The 27,208-nt window shown below is 41.3% G+C and overlaps 1 protein-coding gene across 6 annotated transcripts; it reads left to right on the top strand.

Moving 5' to 3' along the window:
* Window positions 1-893: 893 nt before the first annotated feature.
* vgll3 (vestigial-like family member 3) lies at window positions 894-27,208 on the top strand. Of its 6 annotated transcripts, none has more exons than XR_015927550.1 (6): window positions 896-1,562; window positions 3,426-3,762; window positions 5,213-5,707; window positions 6,354-6,452; window positions 22,602-22,679; window positions 26,443-27,208. XR_015927550.1 is itself a non-coding variant. In XM_088608649.1 (5 exons), the coding sequence occupies exons 2-5, from the start codon at window positions 1,422-1,424 to the stop codon at window positions 6,392-6,394; spliced, it is 1,014 nt and encodes a 337-aa protein (XP_088464775.1). In that variant the 5' UTR covers window positions 896-1,227; window positions 1,403-1,421; the 3' UTR covers window positions 6,395-9,722. The 6 variants fall into 6 exon arrangements, 3 of the variants coding, with proteins under 3 accessions (XP_088464783.1, XP_088464775.1, XP_088464754.1); XR_015927549.1 differs by lacking the exon at window positions 26,443-27,208 and adding an exon at window positions 24,226-24,746; XR_015927548.1 differs by lacking the exon at window positions 26,443-27,208 and adding an exon at window positions 22,888-24,192.

Here is a 27,208-nt window from a genome sequence, read left to right as displayed (position 1 = left end):
AGAGTAGGGGTGAAGCCCTGGCGTCCTGGCCAAATTTCCCATTGGCCCTTACCAATCATGGCCTCCTAATAATCCCATCTATGAATTGGCTACATTACTCTGCTCTCCTCCCCACTGATAGCTGATGTGTGGTGAGCGTTCTGGCGCACTATGGCTGCCGTCACATCATCCAGGTGGATGCTGCACATTGGTGGTGGTGGAGGGGAGTCCCCATTACCTGTAAAGCGCTTTGAGTGGAGTGTCCAGAAAAGCGCTATATAAGTGTAAGCAATTATTATTATTATTATTATTATTATTATTATTATTATTATTATTAAGTGTGCTTTAGCGTTCTCGTCTTTGTGCAAATTGCACAAGTGACAATAAGGCCTTCTTCATGATCTAAATAATTTACAGTATTTTCTCTGTGGGTGCATTTTAGCTGTGGATGAAGCTGGAAATTAGACTTTTTTTTTGCAAAAAGCTTTCCTTACAGATGTACAGTAATAGACATATGGGACAGCAAAGAATACGTCATGCTTACATTAACAAGGGTTGGATCAGTGGCATGATCACATAGTTTACATATACAGTAACAAGTTTGATCTGACTTCTAAAATAAACAACGAACTACTTGGAAAGTCAAAAACAGGATGTGAAAATATTCTAGCTTTTATTTTGGGAAACATTTCTCAGCCTTAAAAAATGCACTATTGGCAAAGGCCGAGAAATTTCGTAAAATATTTTGAAGACGCTGGCATGTAGCTCTCGCCGCTAAATGACGGCAGCCTATAGGAATCACAGTCCCCGTTCTCTGAACCGCCAGCTCCAGCCAAATTCCCCGTCCCAAGCCAAATCATTGCGCTTTACATTAGGAATGCTTAGCATCCGCACACCGGCTCGCGCGGCTCGTCCACCCGGGAACGTGGCTGCTCTCTGTCCAGCCGGATGCTGCGGGGGGATTTTCAGATCACTAAAGGGGCAAAATCGACTTCACGATGCACTCCTGTAGCGCCGTGTTCAGTAGTGGCACAAAATGCTCTTCCAACCCGGCTTCCCCGACTGGTTTCATGACAGGAGCAGGGAGGGCATTTGGACCGCTCAACCGAATTCCTCCAATCGCCGCTTACGCCTGTGGCAAACTTCCCTCCAATCACAAGTCCCCCCCCAAAAAACTTCCCCGAGAGGAGTTCAGAGCACTCGCCCGCGCTCGTTTTCCACTCCTTGATCCTATTAGCGGAGCTGCTGGTAAATAACTTCAATGGGGATCTTTTTGTGTTTATGCAAATAGCGCTCTTTTCACTGCGGGCGAAGCGTCTTTGTCCTGCCGCAGGTTTATATAGAGAGGATGTTGACACAGGGGTTTATCCGAGTCTGAGGAGCGCAGGCTACCGTATTTTATTATTTATTTTTACATCTTCAGCTTATCTGGCCGATCTGCGATGAGTTGTCTGGATGTTATGTATCATCACCAGACGTATGGAGCTCACCAGTATTCATCGACATCAGCGGTAGCGGCGGCTGCGGCGTACAAGGCGGCATATTATCATCATCATCATCACCACCACCATCAGCAGCAGCAGGTGGGTCCCGTTTTATCGCTTGTCCCTTTGCGACTCTTCTCCAAAAACTCTTCTCTAGCGCTAACCTTGTAAACAACTTTATGTTGTATTTTATGACTGTTTTACTATTATTTTTGTTCTATTCTTTTCTCCGGAGCAGGTGCGGAATGAAATATGTGCTCGTTGTTTCATTTTGTAGAGGGGTATGTGGCAGGAGTCTTGTTGCGAGGGGTCTGACGTTCCTCTATGTGGCTAGTGCCCTGCAAACATCTGTGCGCAGAACTGGGCGTCTCAATTAAATAACTTCAAGGCGAGTGTTAATGACATTCCTCAGCGAGCCTGAGCTTGCCGTGGCGTGAATTTCGTGTGGCCGCGGTGCTGACAGATCGCTCCCAGTGCTGACATCGCGAGCTGTTCAAGCAGCCGAAAGTTTCTAAGACATTCCGGCTTATGTGTTCGCCATAAAGTCAATTTCTGGACTTTCTTTAGTTTCTGCCATGTAAGGCTTACAGGGAAACTGAACAAAGTTTGCTACAATTCAGTATGATGAACATTTAAACTAGGGCGTAATATACATATTACATAGCATACAGCATATACAGGATTGAAAAATGGGAGAAAAAGTATTTTCGTTGTTCATTTAGCAAGGTCAGTAGGGGGAATGAAAAAATGTCATTCATAATCCATACGTACTGATTTCCTTTAAATGCATTTTTTTTCTAAAAATAGATAATTATTTGAATATTATTAGTATGTGTTGCATATATTCCAGGGTTAAATTTAGAGGGGAAATCAGTTTTTTGAAAATCAGAAGTCAAGAAAATTACCTAGATTCATGATTGTATCATTCAAGGTTCTTTTGTCTATTAGGCCATAAGATTCCACTGTTACTCAGAATTCTGCTTATTAGTAACTTAATCTTACAGTTGGTATTCAGTATCTACAGGACCATACAGAATTCTGGCATGGTTCTAAAATAGTTCTGGTGCAGAATCATCCTAATAAAAAACCTCACAAGCTTTAATCCTTTCTATACGACAAAGCTCAATATGCAACAAAGAAACCAAATCATTCTAATATAAAAAGTTTCGTTTTTTTATTTTTTCCCCTTCATTTCTCACAGATTACATATCTGAAACCCATTATAGACATACTGTATATTAGACATAAGACTGTCTATATTACCTTATAGGCAGTAGCCAAAATCCATACACAGTACCACAATGACAGGGATATCAAGATCTGGATAGCACTGAAGAATTGGTCATTAAGAATAATTATCCTTCACTTGCATTTTTGAGCACATTTGTGTTCACACACATATACAGTATTCACGTTGCATTGTGCATATTGCTAGTCTGTATGAAGATGCTGAATTCTGGGCAGTACTTCCATTGCCAAAAAGTGAGTGAAAAATACACTGGATATAGACTGGATACATAGGGGCACTGCTCTTAGTCAGTAGTGTGCAAAATAAGAGGCATCTGTTATCCAATGTGTAAAGAGACAGCATAGCTCAAGTAGTGCGCTATTCCGTAATGTGATTGTTAATGATAATAAACGTTATTTTATATAGTGCCTTTAAAGGTGGGTTTTCAAAGCACTTTACAGAATGACAAGAACAAAAAAAATACACAATATATACACAATGAGAATACACAAGGAGAGTACACAGTAGATGGTGATACTGAATACACTAGGAGCAAAGGTTATGACTGGGTAGTTGTAGAGGTCAGCTACAACCCCCCTCAAGCCTGTGGGCTCTCATTAAGGGAACCCTGCCTCGTTAGAGTCGGTGTGGAAGTCTTCGTCAGCAACAGCCCCACTCTCGGTGGCCACGTGTATCACTCTCCTCCGACGCCCCCTCTCTCCCTCTCTCTCCAGAAGAAGCTGGGCGCCTACGGCAAGATGCAGGACTCTCCGGACGTGCGCGTGCCACGGGCCAAGCAGCCGGCGCAGGGGGAGGAAGAGGAGGAGGAGGAAGAGCGGGAGGAGGAGGAGGAGGGGGGGGAAGGGGAGGGGGCGCAGGCGAAGGAGCCACAGCCTGCCGAGACGGAGTACCTCAGCTCCAGATGCGTCCTCCTCACTTACTTCCGGGGGGACATCGGGGACGTGGTGGATCAGCACTTCTCCCGCGCGCTCAGCCAGCCCGGCGGGTTCAGCCCTGACCGGACCCCCGCCTCCAGGGCCGCCCGCACCCCCGCCAGCTCCATCTGGAAAGGTGAGAGGCTCGCGGTTTGAGTCTTCCGAGGGAGTCGGAAAAGCCCACTGCTTTGGAAAACTTTGGAGTGCAAGAGGTTCTGCTCCGTAAACTGGTACCTGACATTTAAGATTAAAATGTATTTTCTCTTTTCGGCACCGACCGCAGAAATGGTGCTTAATGGTCTTTCTCTTACTGAAGACTATGACACTTCTTGTGCAGAACTTGTCTGAATATTAGTCTTTTAAACATATGGAATATCCAGAGGCATCAAATATCCTCTAATCATCCTGTTCTACTTGCTAGCTTTTTCCCAGTCAATCCATAGTCTCTCAAGTTAAATTCTAACACCGTTCATCACTCCAGTCTTCTCTGCTACTAACAGTGAAAAACGAGGCTGAGGTCAAATCGTTGAAAGCAATATTTTACTAGCCTGCTGTCTGAGCAGAGGCTGGGGGTAATAAAAAGATTACCCGGGCAGCTGAAGGAACAGGAGTCACAATGTGCTTAAACCTTTCATAGATCGTCGTATTATACGAGGAAGACTGGGGGTTCCAATGAGCTCTTTGCAGTTCACTGGACATAATTCTGGTGCAAAGCAGTCCAACGTGTCCAGAGTATTTTGAAAGGACTTTCGATTTGACGGCAGTGTTACTCAAGAGAGAAAAGAGATCGTGAGAAACCGACCGTTACTCTCAAGACGTACAGTAGAGTTTGTTTTTTGTGACTCCAGTTTGCGGAATGTCATTTTTGGATCATTGTTTAAATTAGCTTTTTTTTACTTGTAGGTTGATTAAACTTTGAAAGAATGTAGCAAAACAATTTTAGCCATAGTAGTGTTTTAGCTTTTTCTTTGTTGATACTCTTGTAGTAATGACATTGATGCTCAATAAATCATAATACAGTATACCATTATATACTGTATATACAAATTACAAAAATCTAGTTAGCATGATTCCGGATGAATGTTTTGTGAGGTGGATACAAAATGAAATGCCATGAAGCTCCTGTCATTACAACTCAAGATCATTTCCTGGAAAAACTGTATCGAGGCCAGTGAAACAATATTTCCAGTGTGTTTTCTTCTTAGTAAGGATAATAATCAAGTTACATGGAAAAATAATTGTGCTCATTTTGATGTACAATAATCCTGAGCTTTTTTTAAATGATGTTTTTAAAAAAAAAGTCAATTTAAGTTTTCAGTAAAGGAAAGACCATTAAGCACCTTTTCAGTTGGCGATAAGAGAGAAAATACATCTAAGATAGTTGTAGATTGGTCCTGTGCTTAATGGTTTATAGATTTAGTGTCCTGCATTTTCCTTAACCTGAATTTGAATTTGACAATCGTGAACATTGTCACCTGCTGAAATATTTAACTGTCTGATTGACCAACACTTCGTCCCAGAGTGCCAGTGTTCAGTCTTCCTCCTCAGCCCCTTGTGTTAATTCCCTGTGCTCTCTTGTGTTACAGAGGGAGGGTCGCTGTCTGGTGGGCAGTGCATGGGTTTCCCAGCCTCTTTCTGGAACAGCTCCTACCACTCCCAGAGCGCTCCTGGCCTCCCAGGCATCCAGGCCGAGTTTTCCCCGGCCACTGCGTTCCACTCTCCCGAGAGCAGTGCCTGGGGGGGTCACGGACTGCCCCATTCACCTGCCGTGCCCGACTCCTGGCACTACCCGCTGGGGGCCCCCACCAGCCCCGGCTACCCCCACGTCCATGAGGTCTACTCCCACGTGCACCACCGGCGTGCCCACCCGGCCCACCCCCATGCCCATCCCATGCTGCACCCTGCCCACGGCTCCGCCCTGGATCCCCGCTACGGCCCCCTGCTGCTGCCCAACGTGCACCCCGCCTGCAACCCCGCCCCCCACTGTGATGTCACAAAGAGCGAGCCGGACCCCGCCCCCACGCACACCCAGACCTGGCCGGCTGTCTTTCATACGGCGGTGGACGTGGGCTTTGACACAGGTGAGGGCAGCTGCCCAGCACTGACCGAGAATGGCCAGTACGCACAGGCTGAAACCCTACAAATATACAACAATATTCATAAAATGGAAAGATTTCCGATTAATACGTGAACCCTTCATTTGCAATGCAACAGCAAATATACACACATATAACCAATCAGAAAATGTGTTATTTTACTGACCAGCTTCTGAAAGTATGCAACTGTTCTGTAACACATGAATGTAAGCTTGTTCTGTAACTAGTTCTAAGGCTCCCTGATGTCTGGTCTGTTTGAACAAGGCACATTTATAAACCATTTTTTATTCTTTTTGGGGGGGGGGGGGGGGTATATTTGCTCTGTGGGGAAAAAAATAACTTAAAATAAAATAAATACCATTTTTAAAGGTGTTAATTGAAAATATTCCAAATAAAATCTCTATTACTGCTCTTCTGCATAGTAACAAAATGAAGAAATTTTCATTTAAAGTATAGAAAAAAAAACCTTCCAAATACATTTAATGACTGATTTCCCCCCCTCTTTATTTATTTTTTTCATTCATGTCCCCAATTGGACTCTTTAGTTGTTCTTCACTAATTTTACTCCAGCAAAGAGAACTTGCCTCTGACTCTGCTGTGTGTTTAATTCATTCCTGTGTTCTCCCGGCAGCTCCAGACCAGGAGAAAGGGAAAGCGTCAGTCTGGTTCTGAGGAGAGGGCTCGGCCTCACGCAGAAACGCCTTTGGAGCCGTCTCCTGGCCTGGAAGAGGTGTGTAGTCAAGCCGTAGGGAGAATCACATCCTGGAACAGCTTCAGACTTTCTCGAATCTCGTGCAGGAGGGAAGGGAAAGACTTCCCCCTTGAGGCAAGCACAAGAATGTATGGGGGGATGTCTAAAGCAAACCAGAATGTCTGATATTAATTTTGCCATCTGGGTACTTGGGGGCTTGCATTGTTTAAACAATGAAAAATTGGGAGAGATGGAAGAGGCCTTGGGTCTCAGGCTTTGATTCGGAGCTTTGAGCCTGGAGAGGAAAGAGCTTGTTTCACAGGAATGCTGTTTGGAGAGAACCCCACCCTTGCCCAATTTCAAACAGGTATATTTTGCTATTTAATTACACATATATTTTTGTAAAGAATTAGAAAATCCTGTCGAGAGACGAGGTGTTGTTTCTTCTTGGTGGAGGTCATCGTTATTCTGGAGACAGATGAATTTTCGGTCCTAACTCTGTAAAGTTCTGTTTCAAGAGCTTGTGTCTGTTTAGCACTGGGAGGGACGTGGCGCAATTGTATTTTGCAGAAATCCACTTTTTTTTTACTGTGGTTTTTTAAATAAGCGCAGTGCAGTGTTTCCAAGTGTTTAGTGTTAAATATGTTTTCTGTAATTTACAAGGCAGGGTTTACAAGCTGACTTTGACAAACGCTTTCAGATTAATTTCGTGTAACATCAATTTGTTGAATGGTTTGCTACAGTAGGTTGTTTTTTTAAGCAGACTTGTTTTTCAGACCTGTTTTGTGTTTTTTCTTTTTTTTCTCAAGTATTGAATTACAGAGCTGTTAATCGGAACCAAATCTATTTTTCGTGCCTTAGTTATGAGCTGGCTTGAAGTAAGGCTGTTGAAGCCTTACTGTAGTGATTTCCAGTAGGTTGTCTATTGCTTTAAACTGTCCTTACACAGAATCTGTGAAAAAATTGTATGAAAAACAGTAATTATATATTTTTACATTGCTGCACATGACTTGATTTAGCAACCTTTGGTGTCGGTGGGGTGTACAGAATGTGTCTGAATGAAGGTGTACATGCACAGAGATGTGCATTTATAAAGCACAAACCAAAAATACTGCAGTCCATCACAAGTCAAAAAGAAACCAATTAAAGCGTGAGAAAGCTTAGTGTGAGAAACGGAGATGGACAGCCTATGGCTACAATTAAACAAAAGATGGTAAGCAAATGTGGTTTTTAATTTAATTTTTCAGTTTGGTGATGGGTTTTGTCTATCTGAGTCTCATTCTTCAAATGCAACGTTTTTGTGAATGAGTGTTACAGCTCGGTCAAAGGGCACTTTTATCAGGTTAAGTGTTTTAAAATGAAATACATATTGGTTTGCAACAATCGTTTACTGTGCCTTTATAAATCCCATCAATATTGGCTGCACGTGATGGGAAACGATTCATTGTTGCGGCTATAATCTCCGTTTGCAAAATGGTTTTAAATGATTTTACGCAAAACGTCCATACCCAAAAACATTGGCTGTCTAATTTGTGAGCACTTTAATGCACAGCTCCCAGATTGTCAGTGTCACCTCAGCTCAGGGCAGCAAACACGTATCCGCAAGCTAATACCAGATTTAAGACTGGGTCCAAATGCAGGACAAAGATAAACTGCAGGAATTAATGTACAAAAGGTCACAAATAAGAGTGCCACTCGATCCCTCTAAGACATCTGATTATGTCACCTGAGCTTTTCACCCAGCACTTTCTGGGAAGATGCCAGGAAATGTGGCTGGGTAGCTTGTTCCATACTCCCACAACTTTGTGTAAAGTAGTGACTCCTGTCCTGACTGGAGGATCTTATCCAACTGTTTCTTGAAAGAACCCAGGATATCTGCTTCAACAAAATTGCTGGGAAAGTTACTTCTGAGGTGTCCTATCCAAAACCTGTATAAAATTGCTATCCTTGCATATCTACAGTTTGTGTAAAATGTAATAGTACTGTGGAATACTGTGGCTTTTCTCTCATTTTTTACCTGCCTCATGGCAGGACTCAACATTTTTCTGTAAGAGGCAGCCGCACAGAATGAGGTTCTACAGGATATAAGAACCTCTCCAGATTCTGTGACATCGAGCCCCAGCAGAGAGACCAGACAACTCAGGGAGCAGTACAATCTTGTCCCCACATCAGAGATACTTAATTTAACTCTCCACCAGTATTCCAGCAGACTTTTTTCTAAACGTTTGGGTCTCACTTTTCAAAAAGGTGCCAAGTTACCACATTCATTCCCAATGTGTGCTTCTGTTCCTACTAGTTTTTCCAGCAGTATTTTCCTGCCTACAAGTGGGAAAGGTAAAATCTGGAAAATCCCAAAATGTTGTGTCTTATATTAATTTGGGCATTTGGCACAACTTGTGGATTGGCCAGTGTAACATATTAACTCAGCATCTCAACACTTACTGCACGTGATTTTGCAAAGGAAGAGCTCTCTTTTTTTATCTGATTTGCTCTGGCTAAACGGCAAAAGGCATGGTTTTGCTTAGCTGCAACCTGGGTGATTTATTTCCAATGGATTCCTTAAAGAGAATGTCCAACACAGAAAGACCCTGAGGGATTATTTTATTCTATTAAAGTTTGATACTATAAGGTGCTGTTTTCTGTTCAGTTACACTTGAGGCAGACGATAAAGCTCCCATTGTTACAGAACAATGGAGAGTGTGTCAATCTAATTTGATCTGTTTGTGCCTATTGTAATAATACTTTTATTTCTTTTAATGTGTTTGAAGGGAACATAGTCAAATGTTAAGAACTACTGTATCTTAATGTAATTTCTTGCTTCGTACTTTGTGGTTGCACTGGAGGTGTGAGAATAAATAGGAGGACAAGGGTCACTGGTTCACCTGTAATTTGGCTGAATATCCCCCCCCCGATTGGTCAGATTCCTCCTGTCTGTCCTTGGTCTTGCAGCAAACCAAAGTGAAGATACTGGAGCTCAGCAAAAAAAAAAAGGAGACAAATTTTTAAAAACTTTTTACCATCCTCTGTTGTAACACCATGTTGTTCAAGTTGATTTCAGTATTATGTTTACTATTTTGTGTGGTGCGTCATGTTGTAAAGGGTTTATTTGACAGCATTAAGGAAAACACCTTCTCTGTCCAGCCTTGTGTTTAATGTGTCTCATGCTTTATTGTGTGTTCCTTGTTCTGCAAATGTTTACGCAGTTTCTGTAATTATGTTGTCCTTAATGTATTATTGTATGGCCTTGTTCTTTTTGTATAGTGAGATGTAAATGTCTTTTTGTCAATAAAATAATTTAAGATGGAACAACTCATTCTTATTATTCTTCATATCATTTACCTTCAATAATTCATCCATTATCAAAAAGCAACTGATTCCTAGTCAGAAACAGACAAGTGAGCTTCCACTTTCACTGAATGCAGATGACCATGTGTTAAGTCACCCTGTGCAAGTGTTCCTGTTGGTCTTTTGATGATTAATGGAATCTTTGACTCCTGGTTATACTGTACTGACTCTTAATAACCACTTCAATAGCCCAATTACTACAAGTAGTTCAGGTGCTCACACCTGAAGAAGGCTCCATGGCCAAAACGTTGTGTTTTCTTTCTTCTTTTGTTCAGCATGGAACAAACCTATTACTTGTTCCTTTGTAATTACTACAAGTACTAATTAGAACCTCTGTGCTTAGAAACTTTCAACTTACAGTAACAGATTCCTAGTACACCCTAACCTTAATAGACTGTTCTGGCTTGTTCTCACATTTCACAATTAGAACTGATCCAAAACCACCCAGCTGGGGTCCTGTGTTTTAAAACTCTCTTACATTGTTAGTTGACTGTTTATCTTCTGCTCCCCTTTAGGGCTGAGCATTCTAAAACTGGAAGTACATATACATGGGGATGAGGTCAAACTGAGAGAGAACCCACTACATTGCCCAGTGTTCTTCTAAGACTAGGCTGTGCTGTCATCATAATTTTAATTTAATCATTCAGATTCTGTGCAGCTCTCACCTGAGCGACGAGCAGGGCCAACAATAGCTTTTTGGGGGTCCTAGGCAAGACTTTGGAAAGGGGAACCCCTCTAGATACTCTACTATTATCAGCTCCCATCACAGGCTTATTTTACTATTTAGAACTATTAAATAAATTAATTATATAACTAGAAAACATATTAACCAGCTTTGAGGAACACATAAGTTCCAAACAAGAACAAGAAGAACATTTTACAAGACTAACATATTTTAACATTGGAAGTCGTTAATAGCAACATTAACAACAAATAATAATAATAAACAGGATCTCTGCTACTTTCAAACTATAGCAAATCTTAACTTGGAAATTACTGCATTGAAACCTTTGTAGCAAGGAATCGTAGAAATCAATATGTACTTAAGTAAGGATTAAGTGCACTAAATAACAAGGGAGGTGAGCTCAGGAGTCTTAGCAGATGGAAACATTTTATTAAAAAAAACGTTCAAGAAATCAATTCACCCAAACTTCTGGAGGCAAAATCATGAATTACATCTTCATACAATACTAGTCGACCCCACAGCACGATTGATGCTCATGATGACTAGTCCACTAAGACGTACTTGTGCCATAGATGACCTCAGGTACTGTATGTTTCACCTTTCTGCTCCTGCCGCTGTCACTGGGAGAGTGACAGCAATCCGAAGGGCTACAGGCTGGTTTTACAACCCCCAATTTAACGATATACAGGAGAAACCGCAAAGAAACCGATGCGTTTTAATGCCGATGACGTATAATTGCTGAACGTTTGTACTGCACATTTGCTTTCATGCTTTTGTTTGGCCCGGCAGCGCTGATTTTTAGCCAGGTGACACACACGGCATGTGTACAATTGAAAATGTGGCTCATCTACCGTTCGCTGTTTACACGGATCTGACAGACTCGCAAATGCAATGCAATTGTAATGACTCGATTTGGCGTACAGTACCTCCGTTTTGAGATCACTTATCCCGCTCTTCTTTTCTGCGCTTCAGAAACGTACTCGATTATGAGTAGTCAGTTTTTCATCGAGCTTTCATTAGTATAATCCACGGCAGCAACAAAAAGAGACGCTATATCGATATTTTTCGCTCACAATTAAACGTGGCGGTTAAAAAAACTGTTATACACCTTGAGGAGCCTAAGCGGTGGCCTAGCTCACCTAGCAAAGGGGCCGGCTCTGATGATGAGCAATAGTCATTATGCGCCAGCTGCCCTACTATACAGCAGATCAGCTACAGGTGTGAGAGAAGTTTCCTTACCAGCTGAATGAAAGGGGAACTGCAAGGCCATTTTCATATTTCTGGGTTAGAAGGTTAGAAGCATTGACGAGTGCATGTCAAAGCGCAATAAAAGTAATATGTACAGTACAAAGTAACCATGTAAAAATTTACATCACAAAATAGAACAAAAAATTCCAGGTATGCGCCATGTTTTGCGATACAGAGTGAGACAACGAAACTTACGGTGACCTGTTGTGGCCCAATCAGACTGTAAATAAAGAGGTTTGTGAATACATCTCTTTGAATCCAATAGAAATATTGCTTTTGATTTTGAGACAGTTTGGCCCCCTGTTGTGACACGGCCCTTCCTGCTCACGAAGGCTTTAATAAAAAAGATAGAGGCAGCATGGTGGTGCAGGGGTTAGCCCTTTTATTGACTTGCAGTGCTGGAGCCTCTGGGTTTGATCCCCGGGGTGCTGTCTGTGTGGAGTTTATATGTTTTTTTTCCTGGTGCCCCAGTGTCCTCCCACAGTTCATACTGGTGCATTAATTGGCAGAATTGGCCCTGGTGTGACTATCTGTGTCTGTGTCTCTCTGCCCTGTGATGGACTGTTGTCCTGTCTAGGGTGTATCTTGCCTTGTACCCATTGCTTGTTGGGATAGGCTCAGCAATAATGCAGTTAAAAATGGATAGATGGATGTTTGCAGAGCAGAGTGTTAAAAATAAAAAAGGGTTTTAACAAAACACACACAAAAAAAACAGTACAGGTATAGGGACAGACCAGACATACCAAACCACCACGAAACACCTGATAATATTTAGGAGGACAAATGGCCACTGTGATCACCACAAGCAGACAGGAGCGCAGGCTTTGTGGGCTGGCAACTACAGCCATGGAAATACAGTCACATGGGTTTAAAGGAAAATACGGTTTCCTTTTTAGCAGTTTCTGGTTTTAAAAAAAAAAACAAGGGCTCTTTTCCTGAGTGGGTATATTAGCTTTTGAGTTAATTTTAAAAATGTCAATGAAATGCTGTGGTAAGCAATAAGTGAGAACACATTGACCATACTGCGAGGAAAATGGTGCCGGCATCTCATTTTTCCCCCCATTTTAGACTGCTGGAGTCTTTCCAGTCTCATTCCTGATTCTTTCACCTCCTTCCGTCCTTCCTATTCCAGCTCCAGGACTTCAGAAAAGCCAGCGCACTTTCCAGCTACCTTGGGCATTAATCAGGCCCCGTCTTCTCTCATCTGTCTCACTCAAACCCTGTATGAAAATCCCAGACTGCACAGTCAGTGAAAAACAGACATGTTTGGGGTGGGGAAATTAGTAGATTTAAATGACCACAAAAATCAAACCTCCGACAAACTAAACAAAACCATTGTGTCCTGTCCAGCAAATAAGAACCCCAGTGGTTTTTATCTTGGATCCCTTAAGCCTTTTTATTATGATTATGGGTTTTGTTTTGTTTTATTTCTCCTTTTCCAACACTCAGACTCCATATTGAAGCTGGTCTGGGGTTTTTTTATCCACACAATTTGCTCAGTCAGAAATCTGCTGAGGTTTCCCTGCTGTTCCTTTGGACAGTCACTAAGGGGAAGAGTAAAAACAAAATCAAGCTGTATTTAGTTGGTGTCCAACTGTCATTCAGGCGCTTTGTTACTAAAGACAACAGTGACAAAGGAATAAAGTCCATACAGAGCTGAGCTGGCAAATTACAGAATCCTGCAATATGAAATAAATGATAAATATTACTATGTAATTTTAAGTCTATTTTATTAAAATATCTGCTTTGTACAGCTGTTTTTGATAGATCCAGTGTTCCAGAGCAAGTAGAGAAAAAACAGACGGAACACGTTTTCTGACAAAAGTTTTAAAAACGTAATGAAAGCCGCTGTTTGTCCACTTTAAAATTGGGATCAGCCTGAATACAGCTAAACGAAGTTTTGGGGAGTTTGGAACAATCTTATTCTATCTTATTGTATCTAATTTTCTGAGATACTGTACCTTAATAAATCTGGAAAAGATTTTCCCAGCAGTAAAGCTATTCTCATTAGTAACCTATCATACTTTACACCTTACAACCCAAAGAACTGAAGTTGCAATTTCACTATTTTTGAATGCATTACAAAAGCCTATTTAGGTTATGGAACACAGACTGGCTTCAAATGTTTCTATGGACAACTAATAAAATTGAATAGAGCTAAAATATGAGGAAAACATCATTTATATGTTTCAAATATGGAAATTATAGTAAAAAATAAGTATACTTGCAATATACATTACTAAGAGCCATTACTAAGAGATGGGTCATTGGGATAGCCCCATTCCATCCCAGATCTATGGTTTCACTCGAACTGTCTTTCGATTATGCAAGGCACCCTGGGAATGTGCCAATAACGCTCTCTTTGACCACAGTCCTGCGTCACCTGACTTGAATGTGCGGTGTGATGTGAACATGTATCAGCTAGCAATGGAGATTTTTTCCACCGGGATTGCCCCAACAGGCACTGCTGAGAGATGTGAGGTAGCAGAAGGAAGCCTTTCTACCCCCTGCACAGTGCTATTCCTGCCCTCCCCCCCCGACACACACCCCCAACACACACACACTCCCCACTTCCAGGCTCTGTCCCTCCTTCTGGAAACTGGGAAGTGGAGCCCTGCCTGAGGCACAAGAAGCAAAGGACAGTGCTGTACCTTCACAGGGATCAAGAAAAGCACTAATGATCTAATTCCCCAATGCTCGTGCTCGTGCTACTACCACCACAACACGCAGGCATTTGAAAGTCATCTTAAAACACTTGTTTTAACTCAGCTCATCGTTTTTCTTGGGTATTTGTAATGCACCTGACAACTGCAAATAATTTCTTGTAGCCATCTCTCCTGGAATCGTCCTGGAATTCATTTGCATTTATTCTTTTTGCCGATTTTGCTTTCCTTCTTTAACTCTCACTGCTGTCACACTCATGGTCTCCTCATCAGTCTCCCCACTCTCTTGTCTCTTCGAGGTAGATCCCCTCCTTTGAGTTCTCTTGTGGAATATCACTGCACAGTTGACATCAGTCCCAAGTCTTCTCCTTCTCCTGTTTAAGGATTTTCTGCTTTACAGGGGATATCATTCTACAGTCCAGTGCAGAGGCTCTTGGGCATTTTCAAAAATTGCCTCAGTCTTGTCCAATCTTGTTCCTGACTAGGCCTCTTTTGGCTCTTACTGTTGGCAAGGCAGACAAACAGTGTACGACACCTTCAGGCTACTGTTCCCTGCACCTGTGAGAGCATTCCTAATGGTCTGGTCGTCTGGTCTTCGACTTGAACCTCTTTGCTGATAACCTCCCTGATGCAGCCTCAGACCTTAGACTCTGCTGTTTTCTCTTCCTAGCTGTATTCCAGGTGCTTGTGATCCTCTTGTTTGTTCATTGGAGTGATGATATATTCACATCATTGTCTCCAGCTCCATAACTTTAGGGTCTACTGTTGCCTTCTGGACCTTGACAGCAGCTCCAACATGTAGGGGCTTCAGCCACGAAGGAGTCACCTTCTGTCATCATCAGTAGTTTCCTATTCAAACCCCAGAGGCATGATGGGTATTGGCGAGCCATCAGAAACTCACAGGTATGATCCGAACAGCTCTTAAGCCATACACCTTCCTTGCTCTGCTTTCATGTAATTATTTTTGATTTGCCATCCATTCTTCTCTCTTGTCCTTCAGGGTGGCCAGTAACACTCAAAAGCGGGCTGGTACATATAATTGCACTGCCATATTTTTTAATCTACAGCAGCGTAGCTCACTTGAAGCACTACCTGTCCCTCTACCTATCCATCTGGCAATCTAGATTGTAGCTTTTTTTGAATGAAATCTTCCTGATAAAAGCAATGTCACAGAGAAACAGGATCCCAGTTTGGTTAATTTTCAAGCAGTCCAAAGCACTCGTTAAAAATAAGTAGATGGACACTTAAACATCTGTAACCCCATTCAGCCTCTGATTAGATCATTCATCGGTTGAAATAAATACAAAAATAAGCAAAAAATCATTCATTTCTGTATTATCGTGTGGACATAGCCCCTGTTTTGTGTTCTGTGGTAATCATATTTACAATGGATATATAGAGGCAGGCAAATTCAATTTTTTTAAATAAAAGAGAGACTGAATGACTTAGAGGAAAAGCAATTTTATCCTTACCTGGCAGGTAAATGCTTGTTCCCTCGGTGCTCAAATTTTACAGATAATTACAGGCCTGGTTTGGAAAATAAAGTTGAAAAAAATCCATCATTTGCCATACAGAAAATTGGCAATCAGGACAGCTTCCTGTGGTGAGGAGCTGAGACCTTGCAGTGGGAGAAAAAATTGTTTCTGAACTGGCCATTGGCATGAAGTTGAATGTCCAGAACGAACTGCCTTACTGCCTGTCAGCTGGGTTATATTACCTGCACAGTAAACTCAAAAACGCAGCTGATGATATCAGCAAACCCTTCAGGCACATGAATGACAATCCCAGGAATGGCCTTGCCTTTTGTAGGACCTACAGTACATAACTAATGAGCCCTGGCCAGGAGAAAGCCATGTCTCTCCATTTCTCAGAACTACAATAACATTCTGTCTGATATTACTACTAGTTTTTGCTATTGTATATAGGGGAAAACAAACTCAGATTTTTTTTATTTAATTAACCCTTACTTAACTATGTATTTCAGGTCAGACTTCTGTATATATCCTGGAAAGTACTTTGGGATTTTATATAATTCCGTAGAGATCAGAGGAGTGGAGAAAACACACTGGAGCACTGAAGCTCACTGTAGAAACCCAGCACTACACACTGGAATGCTGACTGACTGCTCACTGGGGGAAACCAACACTGAAAACCAGAACCCTAGAGACATACACATAGATTGTGTGCTACCTGAAATAGCCAACATGATATTCTCAAGATAAAAGGTGGTGTTGTACATTGGTGGTGGTGGTGGTAGAAGGAAGTCCCCATTACCTGTAAAGCGCTTTGAGTGAAGTGTATAAGTGTAAGTAATTATTATTATTATTATTATTATTATTATTATTATTATTATTATTATTATTATTATTATTAAAAGTAAAAAAAAAGTTTTAAAGTAGAAAAGAAAACAACATATGGTGGGAAACAAAAAACAGGTAGAGATTAATTCCACGCTGAAAGATAGAAAGAGATAAAAACAGCAAGTTGTGCAATATTATTTGAAAACATTCTTAATTAATACTTTCAAGTATTTTTTAAATCCACGTTTCATAATCCCTTTATGTTCAGCAATATAATATCACTCGGTCCAAGTGTGTGAGTATCTATATCATGATGTCATTCATTATGGAAGTTTAGGTCTTGAACAGCAGTATTTCAAAGAGCTGTCAGCATCACTCCAGTTTGCTTAACTGATTTCTGTTAAATTGGTGAATGAACTTCTGCCCACCTAAGCACTTTCTGCAGCGACCATGTGAGACCTTTACAACACCCCAGTTCTTTTGATAGCTCCACTTTAAGTGCATGAGCTGGAACACTCACCATTGTCGATGAGATTCTCCACTGCTCAGAAAGAAGTGCACCCTATCAGCTATGTCACTGTGTTCCTCAAGGACCTCATCGCTAAGGCTGGCAAAGTAAGGGAGACTTTCCAGGGTCTCCTCTTGATTCACAGACAAGAGCCTGCATTTACAAGCACGGCCACCTTAGGATGGAAAAAGCAATAAGCAGTACTGAATAATCAGGTACAGACCTGCAGCTTCCACTCCAAAACAGGTGAAGAATAAGAATAAGAATAAGAATAAGAATAAGAATAAGAATAAGAATAAGAATAAGAATAAGAATAAGAATAAGAATAAGAATAAGAATAAGAATAAGAATAAATCATCCTTATTTTACAGTGTGTAGGGGCTTTAAAAGTGGGTTCTCAAAGTGCTTTACAGTAAGGAAAAAAGAACACAATGAGAGGAGACAGCAGAATTACACAATTACAAACAGGGTTTGGAATACGGTCAGGAAGCAAATGGGCAGACACTGAACCAGTTAAAGAAATCTTCTTCTAAAGAAGCTTCTGAGTCTTGATTTCAAAGAGCTCAGGGAAGGTGACCCTCTGAAATCCTTACAGATAGAATTCCAGAGCTTAGGGGCATAGCAGGAGTTGACCCTGTCACCCATGGTAAATAAATGAAAAAAACACCTTTAATACGTTGAGAGGCTTCAAAAAATGTTGCTGCTAACTGTGCAAGGCAAAACTGTATGTTTTAGCATTTAGGTAAGAGCTACAGTATGAACATGGATAAAGATATCTGCTAAGTTACTAAGACAAAAAACAATAAATGCCATCACAGTTCAGTTGTATCAGTATATAGTAATATTTACATTAAATTGTGCAGCAGGGATCTTGAGGATTCAATAAGGTTATGTGGTACACAACAGGTGCAGGGATAATGACTGTCCATTGCAACCCCAACTTTGATGTCATTATTGATAGCTAATTGTCAGCCCTCTGTCCAAACATACCAGCTAACTAGGCCCAGCAAATGGTTTTTCTTCTGCTCAGCTGTGGCTCTGGTTACTGGCTGCTCTGTCATTTTAGCAAGATATCTGCCTTCCAGGATTTCAGTTCATCCCCGAGAGAGACCAGAGTGCGGAGCTGTCAAAACAAAACTTTTTTTTTCGTTCTCCGCCACATTCCTACATAATTGGGCGGATGATTAGTCTAACAATCACTAACACAATGCCAGCTGTCTGAATCCTAATACCGCCTAAACACTACCATCCTCCTTCCAGAGCTGGTTTTTCCTTGCTTTTTCTTCGCCGGACTAGAACATGTGGTAATCATAAACCGAGATCCATCCCGGGCTGATCCAGCTCTTCGTACTCCTCTTAAATCTCCAGCAACAATTTCAGCTAATTTGCCGTCCTCATGCAACTCATTTCAGATTAAAAGCTACTTCCTATTGCTGTTTCGACATTAAAAGCAAGGTCAAGTTTGCCCAGACGTTACATGTGAACCCGGCTGTGTGTGTGTCTGTCTTTGCGGTGTTGCACACATTGTGTGTCCAGTGCATGTTTTGGCTTTTGTAGAACCTGACTGTTCTGCAATTACTTCATTAATGAAGAACCTGGAAAAGCCTAGTAAGGCAGCTGTAAAAGAGAAAGAAAATAGAAGGATGTAGCAATATGTTGCCAGATTTACAGTTCATCCTTTTTAGTTTTTTTTAAGTTTTTTGAGTGAATTCTTCTCTCTTGTCTTAGCCAATTTCATGTATCTTTCTTACCAAATACTTTGGAATCAGTAAGTGGGTAATAATTCTGTGATACATGCAAGCACTTTTAAAGATTGAAAAGTGCTTTGATCTCCTTTGTTTGACCACTTTGCTTTCCCATTTAGTACAAACATACTTCAAACTGCAATCTGACATAATTTAGTCAGATGCTAGGAGCCTTATAATTTTCAACATGGACTTGAAAAGCCCAGTTCATGAGAAGATATTTGACATTTGACATAAGGAAGGGCTCTTCCATTGTGTGTAAGAATCAACATAACAGATAGGAAAAACTAATTGCAGGTAAGACAAACTAAACACATGAGACCGAAACAGAGTTTACGTGACTGAAAACAGTTATCTTTTCTTACCATCTCTTTAACTGCATTGCACTTGCTCACACAACTTTACACATTAACAACACATCAAGAGTAATTTTCAGAGCAGATTGCACAATTTATGTTTCCATTGCTTAAGTAGACAATCCTTCCATAGATGTGACTGGAATTAATCCTTCCAGTTTACGTCTAGGTCTGCCTGGAACTCTGAAGCTTAAACAGACGAGTGTAACTTTGCAGTTACACTGTACAACAGCGTGGTTGGTGTTCAAATACTGCCTTCTGCCAGCTGAGTGCTTGCTTATTTACTGTACTTTGTTAAATTGGTTTTGCATGCTTGGAGGTTGATGAAACATTCAACTTAAATTACTGGAACAGAAACAAAAATATACAAGCAAAATAGGTACCATTGAAATCAACACTAATGCCTGTTTATAATCTGGGTAATAAAACCTTGTCTAAACAGTGTTTTGAATTGGCTAGCCATGTTCCTGCCCACCCACAACTTCATGAGCGAGGCACACTTTTCACCCGGTTGGTTTCATTTGAATTTTAAAGATGTAATTGAGCCCTAATGGTGCCATCAAATATTCATTACTGTGTTTAATACTTGATGAGGACTGTGGCAGGGCTCAATCGATAGGCACAATCATTTCTGGATTGAATTCTCAAATATTACAAAAGACCGTGCTATTTAAATGTTGCTCCTGGGATAGGAACCATTATATAATATTCAGTTCAGAGAAAAATTGAGCTTTACATGAAGCAAAGGGGGTGAATGAGACAGCACAGTCTATTATGCATATGTGCCACGACAGAGAAGAATTTAGTTTGGCCTTGTACAGAACTCAAAGCCGGACACGGACACTAAGACTAACACATGAGTGCAGAAGTGTAATGGCAGAGCTGGACAGTTCCACATGGTGTTTGGGGGGGGGGGGGTTATATTAATGTTGCAGGTCTGGGCAGATGCAGGAGGATCACTGCAATCTGATTTGCTGTGACAGAAATGGACAGTTCCACTTGGAGTTTGAGGAGGGGGGTCATTTTAACATGGCAGGGATTAGAAGATTACAGGAGAATTACTGGAAGCTGACTCTCTGCAGCTACAATTGCAATGTCCTAACCAGACTACCAAGTTTAAGATGAGCAGACTGTCTAGTATGCAACAATACAACACTCAAGGCATGTGAAGCCAAGCAGAACCAGGCTTCATTAGTACGTGAATAGATGGTTGACTGGGGAAAAACCATAAAAACACTATTAATTTTCCTCAGAATTTTTATATAGAGGCTACAAATCTCAAACCTTCAAATACATCAGTGGGTTAGTAATGGTTTATGGCCATATTAATCAGCACATTGCAATATAAGGTAAATTATTCTCAAATAAAGCCATGTTATTAAAATCCTAACTTAGTGTTATCAGTTTCTATGTTGAGTGTTATAATATGAAACAACTGGCTGATCTACTGTGATTTAATTTTAGACCTTACTTTGTCTGTTTTTATAGACAAAGTTTCTCTTAGTTACAACACCCCCATTAGTTCAACTAACCGATGCTTTATGTTTGTTAAAAGATGGCTCAAAATGACAGAAATATACTCCAGATTTTGCCTTACATTTCGTGTTTTGTAAGCCCAAAAATTTCTACTATCAATACCCTTACAGTTAGAATTAATAAGAGCTCTTTTAGAAGTTTGCACCTGGTGATGGTCGAGCTAAAGAGACTTGACTAACAAGCACGTCAAAGTGGCATCGCCTGTCAATGGATGTAACTCGCTAATAACCATTGCAAAAGGACTGCTTATGAAATTCTTGGCATTTACCTCACCTGGTTTCTGCTAGACTTGCTGACTGCAGAGTTACTGTGCTCGATCTGTTAGGCAAGGAAAGCAAACCTAGTTCTTAAGTGTCAGGTTCCTGCACGTTTTAGAGACCCTGAAACACAGCCGATTTCACTTCTTATCCAAGTAATTGGTTCAATGAAGTTGCTACAGCCTGACATGGAATGAAAAGCAGTAAGTAAGGAGGAACTTAAAGACCAGGGTGGCCTACTCCTCACATTTTATCCCTGCCATTGGTAATGGACATAAATGGCTTAAGTGAAGAGCATCCAAAGACAGAAGGATGATTATAAAGGAACTAATGTAGTTTATTTTTCCTCCCTTTGCGTTATCTGTTTAATTGGTGCACACTATTTCTGGAGAAAATAGAATTTCAAGCTACAGGTTCTACAGAGTTCTACCGTCCATGGGCATGTTGCTATAGCGAGAAGGGCAGGAAGTGGGCCTTAAGAGAGGAAGACTTTGTGGTACTGACCCCTTTGGACTAGGTGTGCAGCTGTTCCCTTCATTGCTGTTCCACCACCTGGAGTATCAGGATATGGACCAGTTCCAGACACAAATTGCCATTAACTCGTCATGACCTTGCAAATTAGTCTTCAAATTGTGTCCTAAGCTCTGAGCCTACATATCTAGTGTCTATATACATAGTGCAGTCTGGCAATCTCTGTGAGGAGCGAAACCTAAGACAGGCACCTTGACAGTTGTAGTTCAGGTTCACACCTGAAGAAGGCTCCATGGCCGAAACGTTGCATTTTCTTTCTTCTTTTTTTCAGTATGGAATAAACCTATTACTTGTTACCTTGACAGTTGTACACACTAAAGGCCAGAAATGACCCAATACTTGTAAAAAGTAGATTTAATGAGCATGTGTTTCCTTTTTCAAGCTTTGCTACTATTTTCTTGTGAATGTAGTCAGTGAGGGCCAGAGCCTCACTTCTTTGTACAGTCTTTAAAACTCTAGCTAACCTTAACTTTGAAATCTCAGGTCCAGGGCTTCTACATCCAGCACTGCTTTAAGTTCTGTTATCAGCTCCTCGTCCTTATCGCTCTTCCCTGTCTCTCTGTCAAGGAAGGCTGCTGTTGTTAAAGTTGCATGCCTTTTCTCTGCAGCTAGTGAACCGCAAGGATGATGTTAAGACTGCAATGAGGTATAGGCTAGCATGATGCCAAGTGTTAATTAGGTTCAGGGTTCAGCAGGAGTTTAAAAGTGCATGATCTGTCCAAACCAATCAGCACCAGGGTCTCCAGTCTCCCTTTCCAGCTCAGCTCAGCTGTTTCCTGCCACTCAGGAAATAAGCATCATGTTCTTCTGCAGGTTTTAGTTAGTTTGTTTTTCACTTCAGTTTTTGGTTTATCTGGCAGTGAAGATGTTCACTCAATCTGCAACTGACTTCATACCCAGGCTCTTGCCTGAAATATTGCACTGTCTCTCATTGCCACAACGTCCGCCGTGTCTGTTGGTTTGGCTGCTAATTTAAATGTGTTTTTTTTTTGTCATATGACTGATCTGGTCCAGTAAAGCCTTGAAATGATGGAGAAACAGGGCAGGTCCTGCCAGACTGACCACTCGCTGCTCTCTGAATGGATGTAACAGGTCAGTAAAAAGGTTACATGTCTTTGACAGAGGACAGCCAGCAAAAGAACACAAGAACTTAAAGTCAGACAAATGTTCATATTTGTTGTCTTTTTCACCCCTTTTACTCATTACATATCTCGTTTAGCATTATGAAGCGTTTAATTCCCACTCCAGGTTTGTAGGACTTCCTATAATCTTTCTTCCACTTCCCCTGTTTTACTCTCAGTCTTCAGGTCCACACAGTCTTTGAGTGGCAGGAGAATTTGCTGCCACCAGCTCTGACAGTGAGAAGTGCACAGGTGAAACAGGACTCCCAGCTGGAGGTTTATATTGCACACAGGGGGCAACAGCTTAAAAATTCAATTTCCTGCTTAACCGATGTAGCAGAATACAGTCATGAATGAAAATCTCAGCCGGCGATCACCGAGGAGCAGAGCAGCATGTTTTTACTGATATATTACACAGCTTCCGTATTCCTACTCATTTCCTCCAGTTTGATGCAGTTAGAATGAAGTGTTCTCATCCCTGTGTCCATCACTTAACCCCCCCACCACAGCCGCCAAATGCACTGGGACAGCAAAGGCAACACTCATATTTGTTTTATACTGAAAGGAGAACTGCAACACTATTTTTATATTTCGGGGTTAGAAAGAATCAGCATTAATGTGTGCATTTCAAACCACAATTAAAGTAAAATGTACACAGTAACTTGCAAAAGCTCTAATTTATGTCACAAAATTAACAATATTTTTCCAGGTATGTGCAACGCCACAAAGTGTGTTGTGGCCCTAGGACACTGTGAGCAAGCAGGCTTGTGAATACATCTCTTTCAATCCAATAGAAATATTGCTCTTGAATTTGAGATGGTTTTGCCTACAAATACTTCTGTCTTCTTATCTCTGCATGCAGATCACGTTGGAACATTTCTGCAGTGATATGTCTACTGCACAACCTGTACTCATTTGTTCATACATCGCATTACATTAGTCATTAAGGGGACTAGTGAGCAGGAAGGGGTCGCTTCATGATGCAATTCTTGTGACCTCTCTCTTTCGGCAGTGGCGAGACCAGGGGTTTGCGACAACATGGCGACATAAACTACATTCACTAAGCTCAAGGCTGTGTGCTTGATTCGGAATTTGTAAAATTGCCCTATAACATCAGTGAATTTACTTTTTTGTTACCGAGATATAATAACCAGTCTGAGAAACTGGGACTGCAGTTCCCCTTTAAGAAATTTGTATTTGTGAGCATGAGATTAACATGAATAAATAGAAGATTTATTTGGGGGGTCATTTCATGCCTACATTCAAAACCAGCCCAGTGATTTCGCATGCCAGAGGTGGTCATGGATCCCCACGTCAGGACTACCTCCAGTGTGCTTCCGAATCTGCTTGGAAGGACGAAAATGACTCAGGGGAGTTTTGGAACAAAGGTTTTATGGACAGATGGGATGAGGTTGAAGCCTTACCGAAGTGATGGGAAGATTAAAGTGTGAGGAAAGAAAGAACGTCAGCTCATCCATGCTGGCGTTAGTTAGAAACCTTTTTTTCTGCTTGTGCAGAAGACGAAGCTTCCGTTCCTCTTGGGGGGCACTTCACCACAAAGTACTGTAGGAAACCAAAACCATCATCCAGCGCAACCAGGGAGTTCATCAGGGGAAAAAAGTAGCAAAACCTCAGACTGCTCGAGTCCGTCTCCAGATTTAAACGCAAATGAGAATGCATTTTATATACTGAGGGAAAAAAAACTATTCAGAATAGGCACGAACTCAAAGTGGCTGCATTAAAGCATCTCAGACGATTACACAAAGGGTCTGGTGAGGTTACTGGGTCGCAGACCTCAGGCAGTTATTGCTGCAAAGGAAAAATGACTTTGAACTCTGAAATTGGCTGAAAGTGAGCGTGTCCCAAAACTTATGGTCACTGGGTTGAATACCAAGAATGTTTTTGTTTTGATAAGATCAAATAAGAGATAACCCAAAGATAACAATTTTGGCTTTTTTGTCACTTTTTGACGGCACATCATATTGATATTTACATCATTAAATGCAAAATAATAACACAGCTGAAAGATAAATACCCAAAATGCTTTCTCTATTGTTTTTCATTGCAGAATATTACGAAGAGAAAACACATTCAACCAATCTGACTCTTGAAAACTTGTAAACAAATGTTCTGTTGAAATTAGAGGCCAATATGGCAGAACAAAACCAAATCGAAAGTGAAGAATCTTATACGACTCAGGTGTTCACCACCTGTCTTTGGGGGACACATTTGCTTCTAGCAGTATAACAGTTCTAACCTAATTGGGAGTTACCATTCAAATACTGTATATATTACTCACCTTTTGATAAGATTTTGAGGGAAGGCAGCAAATGAAAGCTCAATGCTGTTGAACCTACTGTTGGATTCTGTGAACTTGAAATATTATTATTATATTATTACTTGAAATATATGAATATTATTTTTATATAAGGCAGCACGAAACTGCAGTGATTAGCATTGCTGCCTTGATGCGCTGGGGCCCTGGGTTCAATTACTGACCTGGGCTCCTATCTATGTGAAAGTTTGTATGTTCTCTCCATGTTTGCGTGAGTTTCCTCTGGGTGCTCCAGATTCTTCACACAGTCCAGCGACATGCTAGCAGCTTAATTGTCTGTGCGTGCCCTGAGATGGACAGGTATCCCATGCAAGGTGTACCCTGCCTTGCTTTCATTAATTACCAAGATAGGCTCAGGCTCCCCCACAACCCTGAACTGGATGAAGCAGTTACACGATGGATGAATGTATTATTTTACATCCAGACAGAATCGTTTTGGCTCCGAAACAGCACAGCTGAAATCCTGTCCATTGATATTTCAATGTTTTTTTTTCTTTTTGCTGTACTACATCTCTCACTGTACTGAGGACGCAGCTGTTAATCGAAAGCCTGAGGACAGTAACCCATCTGCAGGGACAAGCTCACTGTACATTGTCCGTTGTGATTTCAGACGCAAGACTCACATTTTAATGTCTGTCTTTGAGGACTATTCAAGGTGGCGAAAGACACCCCAAGTCATTTTTCAAGACCACATGCCAAATCCTAGGAATATTCTGCAGTTAAACGTGTATTTGCAGGTGCATTAAAAGTAATCAGAATTGCTAACATTAATAATAAATAGATTAGAGATTTGAAATGAACATTAAAACATAAAGTCTTCTGCATCATCATAGTATTTATAATTGGGAGCTACTGTACCATTCTTAAGGCACTCTTAACACACTTTCATCATGTACAGTAGGTGACTCTTTTATTTTAAAAAGTCAGAAAATCATCTAATCTGAAGAAACACATCTCTGTTATGTTGATTTATATCTATCGCTATATATCAAATATCTGTGTAATTACTCTATAAGCACCTTGAAGGATTAATAACCAAAACCCTAACATTCCACCTTGTCATATTATAGATTAAGTAAGCAAGAAACATTTGCCCAGTGGCCTCCTTTGGTTTGCAGTCTTAATGTCTTTCTGAGAGAAGTTAGCATACTGTAGTTCCCTGGTTTTGACCACCTGCCTGTGGACTGGTATCAGGCTGGGCAGTGAGGTGTCCTCCTGTCATAGGGAGAGACTTCAAAGTATCGCCAGCATAGTGAGGTCCTCCAAGTCACTGAAAACCCCATTCTCATTCTGTCGCAACACACAGCCAGGGGCCACTTCCTCATTAACTGATTATGTAAATGACGCCATTGTTTTGTGTACCAGAGCCATTGTTGTGGTAAGAAATTTCTCTCTGTAGGCAGACCTACTCAGAGGCTGCAGGCGGAGATGGAGGAAATTACCGAGATGCAGCAAGTGAGCTAATTTCTGGAAAAGAAGAGATCAATTTGTTGTTTTCCTCGAAAGGTTTCTCGCAAATTCTGAAAGGAAGAGCTACAACATCTGTCTCAGTGAAGCCCTGCGCTACAGCTGAAGGGACTGGAGACAGTTTTGGCGGGAGACAGAATCCCTTTTGACATCCTGCGTGCATGTCAGGTGTTGAAAGCAAGACTATTTTCCTTTGTTTTCAAGGACCGGCTAACTACTGCAAAGCAAAAAAAAAAACAATTCTTGGGTAGAAATTGCCTTTCCAATTAGGGTGCAGACAAACAGGAAAGGATCTGAGTTTGGCTGTCTGGACAGAGACTCTCCCTTGTGCCAGAAAACAGGTCTGGATTTGGTCAGACTGAAGGGAGCGGAGAAGAGGCTTTTCAGAAACGTACTGCCCAGCTAAAAGACTGTGTCCCCCCCTTTTCCTAATTTCACACCAGTTATTTAATTAGGTCTCTAATTAATGTGGACGGCTCCACTTTGTTATTTGTGGAAGGGAAGAGGCTAATTTGGGCAGCTACTGCTCCACCCTGGACAGGCGGATGGATGAATAAAACTGGTACGAAGTAGTCGAACACTGTGGTGAGTGCGCACTGCCCAGAGAAAGTGACACCTCCACAGTCATATCCTCACACCTTGAACCTGAGGCACGTGATCCGAGTCAGGCAGACACTGGCACAATGTTGATAATCACA

The sequence above is a fragment of the Lepisosteus platostomus genome, chromosome 2 (assembly GCF_059453375.1).
Source record: "Lepisosteus platostomus isolate fLepPlt1 chromosome 2, fLepPlt1.hap1, whole genome shotgun sequence".
Classification (NCBI taxonomy): Eukaryota; Metazoa; Chordata; class Actinopteri; order Semionotiformes; family Lepisosteidae; genus Lepisosteus; species Lepisosteus platostomus.
The sequence above is the reverse complement of the archived record's forward strand: the minus strand, read 5'-3'. Positions and strand labels throughout refer to the sequence as shown.

Excerpts from the sequence above, each read along its gene's own strand:
- vgll3 (XM_088608649.1), top strand. The coding sequence starts at position 1,422 with ATGAGTTGTCTGGATGTTATGTATCATCACCAGACGTATGGAGCTCAC. Across the intron at positions 3,763-5,212 it reads CGCCAGCTCCATCTGGAAAG|AGGGAGGGTCGCTGTCTGGT; the intron begins GTGAGAGGCTCG and ends CTTGTGTTACAG. Across the intron at positions 5,708-6,353 it reads GGACGTGGGCTTTGACACAG|CTCCAGACCAGGAGAAAGGG; the intron begins GTGAGGGCAGCT and ends TTCTCCCGGCAG.